General features: G+C 34.0%; 1 protein-coding gene across 1 annotated transcript; it reads right to left on the bottom strand.

Annotated features, from left to right (window-relative positions):
* Positions 1 to 225: 225 nt before the first annotated feature.
* On the bottom strand, positions 226 to 6,122 carry LOC108991025 (TMV resistance protein N-like). Its single transcript, XM_018965169.2, has 5 exons — positions 5,890 to 6,122; positions 2,722 to 3,835; positions 2,495 to 2,606; positions 1,143 to 2,050; positions 226 to 783 (listed from the first exon to the last, which is right to left on the bottom strand). Exons 1-5 carry the CDS (start codon positions 6,120 to 6,122, stop codon positions 226 to 228), a joined length of 2,925 nt encoding a protein of 974 aa, XP_018820714.2.
* Between the last annotated feature and the right edge of the window lie 3,411 nt (positions 6,123 to 9,533).

Below are 9,533 nucleotides of genomic sequence, written 5' to 3' on the forward strand. Positions count from 1 at the left end.
TTCCAGAATCTAAAAGATTGAATCTAGCAATAACAGGCAAAAAAAAAAAAAAAAACTTTGAAATGAAATAAATGGTGTAGAAGAAAAAAAATATGAAATAGCAAGTACCTAAAAATATTTTTCAATCAATTTGGTCTAGCTACAGTGACCACCAAATATAACCATCAATCCCAAATTACTGTAGCTAAAGTCATATCCTTTTGAAGTTGCATAATTCAATGTAAATTATTTTTGAAGTCTATTAGCCAAACTCCTAATTGAATTTGTATTCAAAATTCGATCAGGATGTGGAAAAACTGCATCGATAAACTCTTGGAGAGTTTGCTCGTAGACTAGTTGAGCCCCGCACTTGTCCACCTTCATGAATGGATTGCCAATCATAATTGAAACCTCAATGTAACTCCATGTATCCACCTCCTTTGACTCTTTGTTAAACCAGATGCGTGGTACATATAACCAATGTCCTGCTGGTGTATCAATAGTATTGGGGAATTTCTGGAGTGTATCGAACTTTAGGAGGGTTTTGAGAGGACCTTCATCGGTGACAAAATGAAACACAAGCTCCTCATAATCTAACCTCGTAAAATGTGTTGACTCCAAACTTTCAAGGTCATTGATTTCATAGGAAAAATAAAGAGCATATCCCAACCACTTTCTACTATCATCCAAATCAGGATGCAACCAGATTGTAATCGAGGAACCCATACTCTGATTCTGGAACCACGTTGGAATTTCTATTGCTCTTGAACCACCCGAGATGACTCTGGCAAGATCACTGTGTGCCTATGAAAAATAAATTAAATTAAGAAAAAGAGGAAACAAAAAGCTAACGTTTTATGGTTCAACTAATTAGGTATATTAATATGAAATTTTGTCATGCTAAACCATTCAATATCCATGATTTCAGTCCAAATTAATGTTCTTAAATTGCAACTTTTATTACTCATTTAAGTGGCTTCCGTTAGTACTTAATCTTGTTGGCACCATCCATTTTGTGAACTTGAGATGGTAAAAAAAGCACTATAATTTGACCACCGTACGTATAACATTTAAAAGTCTATACATGATATTTGACAAAGGATTGGAGCAATTTGAAATAAAGTTCAAAATTTGATGGTGCAAGAGAGAAGAAACTAACATACCTTAGTGGTTCTTTCTTTCAATAGGTCACGTTGTCCATTTTTCAATCGACGTGGCTTACAGGTACTCTTTAGAATAGCTAATCCAGTTTCATCTGCTACCCATGTATGAATTTTATTAGAACATGTTCCCAATGAGATACAATCTTGAGCATCAACGTATACTATACTTGACGGAAGTTCTGGCAATGATCGAAGCTGGCTACAGCTTCTCAAGAAAATAACATAAAGCTTCGAAAGTTGAGATATGCTTTCAGGTAAGAGCGTGAAATCATTTCCACTTAGATCTTGAGCTAGCAGTGATGACAATTCACTTAGGTCATTGGGAATTGCTCCATCTTTTAAATGGCAATTACTCAAATCTAAGTTCTTCAAGCTGCATAGAGTACTTGACAACGAAGTAGGCAAAACCAAACCAGTGTCGGGGTTCCCCCAAAACCAAGTTACTAATCGTTTGAGAAACAACTTAGGTGGAAAACATGAACATCCTTGGAAGCACAACATTTTAAGATTTTGTAGACGTGTAATGGAGGATGGAAATTGCCTTATAGCGGTTTCACTTATATCGAGCTCCTTCAGATGTTCCAAATTCCCTAGTCCCTCGGGCATTTCCTCAAGTTGTGAACAACCAGAGAGTGCAAGAGTTTTAAGAGATGTCAAACCATAAATAGCACTCGGAAGACTCAAGAGGCTTTTGCAGCCTCTCAAACTCAAATAAGTGAGGCCAATTAAGTGCCCAATTGATGATGGAAGTTCTACTAATGCAATCCCATCCAAATCAAGTTGCCTCAAACGATTCATGTTTCCCACCGTTTCAGGAAACTTCCAGAGTCTCGTACAGCCAGAAAGAATCAAAATTTCTAGGGAATCCCAACTAATGTTACAGGGAAGGCTAGTAAGAGATGTGGAACCTTTCAAATTCAGAAAAATAAGGCGTTTTAGAGCTCCAACCGATGAGTGGAGATTACGAAATTTTGTACAGCCTTGAAGAATCAGCCTCTTAAGATTTGGGGCATTAGTGAAGTCCGGTCTCCACCAAGAACTGAGAGTCACTAAGGTCAACATGCTCTAGCTTGTATAAACTCTGGGATATAACAATAAATATGGGAATTAAATTTGATGCATACATTAATTTATTAGTTTTTTAGAATTCCGAAAAGAACACTTTTATTCAAGCAAATATCTTACCTTAGTTCCCTGCCACAGTTGCTGAATGTGGCTCTAATACAGTGTGAGTTCAACGAGTTTATTAGGTGGGAAACTCATTGGGAAAGATTTGAAATTGTATCCATGCCACTCCAAAACCCGCAACTCCGTAGAAAGATAACTAAGGCTTTGAGAAAGGTGCACATTACCTATGATCTTGAGCAATCGTAAGTTCTTCATCTCCGAGAAGACGCCAGAATTCAAGTGTAGTTCTTCTTGTGAAGGAGAGTTGAGGACTATGCCTTCGATCCTGTTTGTTCCCTTGAGACCAATGATAACAAATTAGTGCAATGTATGATATAATCAAGTGTACTGAAAATTTTAATTGCATTAACATATGCAATTCAATGAGCTTATTATTCTAAGATCCACTTACACTATTGTTCTTTAGTACACGAATGATGTCATTAGTAAGCCACAACCTACTCTGTCTGGCAGGATCTCCTTGAGATTGGCGACGAACAATTTCATGACCCATTTCTTGGAGTAGATCATGCATCCACAGTTTTCCTCTCGAGATTGTTATGGAAGACTTATTTATTAGAATCTCTATACCACTGCTTGGGTGATAATCACAACTTTCTGGTATGCTCTTGACACGGTTGACATACTTCTCCCCTTTGAAGTAACATGCAATATCTAGAAAAACATTTTGCTCGTTCTCCTCGAGTCCATCGAAACTTATTTTAAGTGTATCCACGATTTCTTTCTTGGGGTTTTTACTTAGACGTCTCAAAGCACTTTCCCAAAGGTCTGCATTTTGCCGACATAAAAATCGACCCAAAACTTCAATAGCTAAAGGAAGGCCATTAGCATAATGTATAATCTGCTTGGAAAGCTCCACAAAACCTTCTAGAGGGAGGTCTTTCTTGAAGGCTTTCCAACTAAAGAGTTGGAGAGCTTCATCATCATCCAATTCTTTAGCCCTATAAATTTCATCTTCATCCAATCCACGTTCTATCAACAGATGCTTATCTCTTGTTGTTATAATGATTACACTCCCTCCACCAAACCAATCGCGCTCAATTGCTAATGCTTCTAATTGTTGGGTTTGATCCACATCATCCACAACAACAAGAACCCTTCTATGACGTAGTCTGTGTCTAATTTTGTTTTTTCCTCTGTCGACATCTTTTATGTCGCTACTCTTATCTTTGAAGAGATCGGAAAGAAGTTGTTTTTGTAAATCAACTAGACCACCATTTCCTCGTGTACTTGTTTCTCTAACATTGGCAATAAAGCTACTAACTTTAAATTGACTAGAAATTTTGTCAAAAACAGCACGTGCAAGAGACGTCTTCCCAATACCACCCATCCCCCATGTACCTAGAAAGCGAACATCATCCGATCTAATATTTAAATACAAATTCATCAATTTCTCTAGACGAGAGTCTATTCCAACAAGCTTCTTGGAAACAATCGAGAATGTAGAATTTAATTTAGCAAGTATTACTTGATCTACGATCACTTCAATAAATGTTGACTCATCTCTGCCAAAATTAAGACGATTGAAATTAATGAAATTAAGCCAACTAAATTTCAAAAAAAAAAAAATATATATATATATATAAGTGGCCGCTCAAAGATATATAACACATTTCTATCACAATTAAACCCAACAAGAATATAATTATTAGCATCAAGCAAGCCACGGCCATGATATTGCGATATCATTTAATTAATCGATTTAGGATCATCCGTAATCACAAATCATGTTAAACACTTCCATGGATATGGATCTCCAACCTCCCACTAATTTGTCAGTAGGTATTATATACATATGAACTTCTTAATTAGCATACACACATGAAATTGTGAACTTTCCAAGGAGCTTGATCAATATATACTTCAAGTTGAAACCCACAGGTCTCAAGCTAGAGGGAGATTAATCTTATGCCATTTATCCTAGTGTTTTATCTTGGATCAATATCGTTATCATAATAAAAAATATTTAAGTTAGCTGTTCAAATGAAATATTTTTTTAATGGAGTGCTTCATATAAATTAAATACATTTCTATGAAAAAAATCAAAATTTAAAGATATTTGATGAAATGTATGCACTTATGACGTTTTTCCAACGTTGAGCTTGTGCTCTTTATAAATATATAACTACATACTCGTGTTATGAAAAATCTTACAAATGAGTAATGTTAGGTATAAATTTTAAATTAATAGACAAGTTCTATGCAGGTCCTTTGTAAAAAGTGGATCTCACTAAAAATGAATAGTTTTTTTTCTCATAATGGGGTCTACTTTTTTACAAAGATTTCTCTATTTAAAACTTATACAAATCATTTTCATTATAATGAATTATTTATGTCGTTAAAGTTACCCGACTAGTATAAATTAAGTACCCATGAAATTTCACTTCAATAGAAAGTACTTACTATTTTGAGTTTGTGGGTGTGTGTGTGACAATTCACAATATATAGTACCGATCTGATCACTTTAATTTGTAACCAAATGGGAAAAAAATAAAGACATGAACCTACGGGTAATTAAAAGTTAAGGTTAAAATCTGTTTCCCCATAAATTAGCATTATTCTCTTCTCATTTCCCATAAAATTTCCTATAATTTATTTAAAAAGCACATTCTTTAAAATTTTTTCCTAAATTTCTCATCTTTCAAAAACCTTATATATCTCATTCTCTATCATTTCTCTATTCTATTAAAATAATATTTCTTTATTACTTTTTCTCTCACTTCCATTTATAAACTTAACTACTCAATATTTTTTCTTATATTTTGAACTATTACTCTAATGAATATTTTAAACAAAAGTTTAAATTATTTTTTTGTGAATATGATAATATTTTTAAAATTATTTTTAAAATTATTATTAAAAACTATAATAAATATGAGTATGAGAGAAAGTGTATATGATTGGAAGAAAATTTTATTTTATGTATTAGAATAAAATATTGATAAAGGGGATGAATAGTAATTTCCTATATTTTGAGAACTACTTTTTACCCTCTAAACATTTTCTCTAAAATAGGGATTCGGATGTAAAACCATAAAATAAACTGCAAATTATAGAAAAAGTGGCACTTTGGAACACTTAATGTGAATGCTCTCAGGCAATCTGGTAAACTATTGATGATCAAGAGTGAATAATACCCTTAGCACTGGCTCATCTTGACTGGAAACTTTCATATATATATATATATATATATATATATATATGAAAGTTGACTGGAATACCCTTAATATATATATATATATATATATATATATATATTATATCTGAATGAATGTCATGCACGTTGATTCGTTCTTAATTGGCAAATTAAGCAATTCTATGAATATGTCATCTTCATGTACTAGTTTCCGTAAAACGTATATAATGATAAAGTACTGGAATCGAAACAGAATTATTTTCCAAATCAGGTTTATGATTTCTCACATGAGAAGGATCCAAGTGATAGAAAACTGGCAAAATTATCAACCCCGTCTTTTTCATGCATTCAATGATCTTGGCGAGTTCAGTTAAGCACCACCTCGAAAAAGCATAGTTTGGGGAGAGAACGACGACAACATACATGGAGTTTTCAATTGCATTCAAGAGTTCTTGAGATATATATTTTCCTCTCTCCAGTTCTTTGTCGTCCCTAAAGGTAGAAATACTTCTTTGTTTCAAAGCAGTATATAGATGGGCGGTAAAACTCTTGCGGGTGTCCTCGCCATGGAAACTGAGAAAAACATCCCATGGAGGTAAAGAAGAAGAAGAAGAAGATGATGAAGGGGATGTTTGAGTGGTTGGAGAGTTCGCCATTAATTCGAAACTTACAAGGCCTTGTTTGCAGATTTGGTTAACAACAATAAGTGATGATCTTTATACTGCCATGAGTTGATCTTGTGCTATGTATGTAAGTCTGTATGCACCTGAAAGATAAAAGGCTACGCGTGAATGCACGACTCAGTCAAGTGCATTTTATTTTTGAAAAAATCTGCTTCACACACTACTGTGTGAAGCAGCCCCAGCACATTTAACGTGCTGAGGTGAAAAAAAAAAAAAAAAAAAAAAAATTTGTGAAGTGTGCGGAGAGTGTGATATAGCATTTCTCTTTATTTTTAGACTCATTGGGTTTCATCTCAGTTCAAATGTACAATTAATGCTTGGATCCCACACTTGTTCAGATTTCAGCCTTGGACCCCACCAGACTACCCAATACATTAGTTGGCTGTCATTATTTGTCAATGAGTGGTGATACGTCTACCTTCGGGAGCCACCGTTAAGTACAATTCATCTTTCTTTTTAGTTATTTCTTTTATATATTTTTATAACATTTTTAAAAAATAAAAAAAATATAATATTATTAAAAATATTTTTTTAATCATTAAATTAAAAAAATTAAAAAAATTAAAAAATCACAACAATAAAATAGAACAAGCGATAAGAATAATATTTTCTTTTGCCAATACTATTTATGTGGTATCCACTTATTTTATACCTTTTCATAAACGAAATCTATGTATTTATCACTATAAAAAAAATTATTTATTTATTATTAATTATTTCTTATAAAAATCATTATTTTTTATTAAAGTAAATTTATTTTTATTATAAATAATTCTTAATAAATAGTTTTTTTTTTAAGCATTATATACAAGAACGTGCGTGTCCGATATTCAAACCGGGCCTAAAACATCCATGTGTACTGGTCCGTATTGTTATTTCAAGCATTAAAGAAGGCACGGGGGCGTGGGGGGCCCTCCCCCGCAAAAGAAGTCTTGGAAAAAGAAGATTATCATAGGCAATTTTGTCTACTCTTCCATTGACTGGGGACAATTGTTGAGAAATTCCTACAGTATTATGGGGATATATAGCATAGATTAGGTTTCGTTTGGAAACACAAACTATCTTATCATCACATCTCATTTTAAAATTTATCATTATTAATTTCTTTTCAAACATCACTAAAAAATAAACACTTTTCAATTTTTTAATTTACGTAATACCCCATACTAACTAATAAGTGTAAGTGATATGTTAATGATTAAAAGCTCTCCCCAAGCAGGAACGGTAGAAATAGTCATTCCCGACCTATAGAGATGTCTCAGGTCTTGATGAAGCAGTATGAAGCCCATGATGGCACAGTTTGGGACATTTGTACGACACCTGTACATACACTTATAACATTAAATAATAAAGACTATAAGAAATGAAAATAGAGAATGAGATGTACAGATGATACGGCTTGCAGCTTATGTCTATTGGTAGTTTGGAGGGCAAATAAACTATAAGAGGAATATTTTACGGTCTCTCGTGATCTCTTGTACCCTACTATACAAATGGGAGTTGATGACCCCCTTTGGACTTGAGATCAAGATGGTCTTTGGAGTCTACTCCCACCAAAGATATCCACAAACCTTTTTTACGGAATTCCTTTTTATTTTATTTTTTTATTTAATATTTAAGGAAGTGTTTTTTAATAAGTTTGTATTTTTTTTAAATGTCTAAAGGATTTAAAAAAAATGTTTCAAAAAGAAATTTGAACATTGATGAAGAATTTTGGTGGCTTCCCTATGTGAGTGTAGTAAAATAATTGAACAACTCATCACGACAAAAGATACGTTCTTACTAACTGTCAATTGATGGATTTGTTCTTATTGACTGTCAATTGATGGATTTTGGTTTTTCCGGTCCTGCCTACACAAGGTGCAATAGGAGAGGGGTAGGAGATCAAATTTGTGAAAGAGTAGATCGGTGTTTAGCAACTTCCAGCTGCGTTGATTTATTCCCTAATTCTAGAGTTCAACATGGGATTGTATCCTATTCTGACCATATTCCTGTGTGCCTTAATACCAATGGATTTTCTACTAATCAAAGAAGTAAAAGGATGTTCAGATTTGAGGCTATGTGGGTGGGTCATCATGACTGTGAGAAAATTATCCATGATACATGGCCGAAAACGCAAAGTGGAAATTGCATGGTTGCTACCATGAATATGATCTCAACTTGTGGTGGCGAGTTAGCAGGTTGGAACCAAACGAAGTTTGGTATGGTTCAGAAGTAGATCAAACAATCCGAAGTAAAGCTGAAGAATTTACAATCTATGGATCCTACTTGTGACAAAATAGAGGAGCATAAAACAGCAAGAGAGGAGGTTCAGTTGTGGCTAGAGAGGGAGGAACTTATATGGAAGTAGAGATCAAAAGTTCAATGGCTGTGTTGTGGGGACCAAAACACCAAGTACTTCGATCAGAAAGCTTCCCAAAGAAAAAAGAAATTTTTTATCCAGAGACTGAAGGATAGAAATGGTATTTGGAGAGAGGGAGTCCATAGAGATAAGCTGATTAGAGAGTACTTTAGCTCTCTGTTTACTGCCTCATCAAAAAGAGGTTCTATGGACATTCTGAATAGGGTGGTGGTGACTGCAGATATGAACATTAAGTTAGAGAAGGTTTATAATGCTGAAGAGTTTTTTGTTGCCTTAAGGAAAATGCATCCTAGCAATGCCCCTGGCCCAGATGGGATGCCACCAATATTTTTTCAAAATTATTGGCACATCATTGGAGACAAAGTTACTGCTGTTGTGCTAGAAGTCCTCAATACAAGTCAGTTCCCAACTGATTTAAATCACACTCTGTTAGTGTTAATACCAAAGACATGCTCACCTACTTTGGTTTATGATTTTAGACCTATTAGTTTGTGTAATGTAATTTATAAGCTAATAGCTAAATTCATTACTAATAGATTGAAAGGTGTGTTGCCCTCCATTATTTCTGATACACAATCCGCATTTATGCCTAGAAGACTTATCACAAACAATGTGTTAGTAGTTTATGAATTGGCCCACTATCTTAAACAAGAGAGAAAGAGGAAAAATGGCTTTATGTCACTGAAATTGGACATGTCCAAAGCTCATGACCGAGTGGAATCGGATTTCCTTGAAAGTGTTTTAATAAAATTGGGGTTCACTCGTAGATTCGTTGATCTCATCATAAAATATGTGATCTCAGTTTCATTTTTTGTCATGGTGAATGGTACCCCTATTGAACCAATACTCCCTTGTCGAGGTATTAGACAACAGGGCCATTTGTCCCCTTATCTATTGCTCTTATGCACTGAAGCACTAATTGGTTTGCTTAAAAATGTTGAACTGGACAGATCTATTAAGGGGATTAAAATCTTTAGGGGCACCTATTATTAATCATATGCTTTTTGTTGATGATTCCATTG

This window comes from Juglans regia, chromosome 6 (assembly GCF_001411555.2).
Source record: "Juglans regia cultivar Chandler chromosome 6, Walnut 2.0, whole genome shotgun sequence".
In the NCBI taxonomy this organism is placed as follows: Eukaryota; Viridiplantae; Streptophyta; class Magnoliopsida; order Fagales; family Juglandaceae; genus Juglans; species Juglans regia.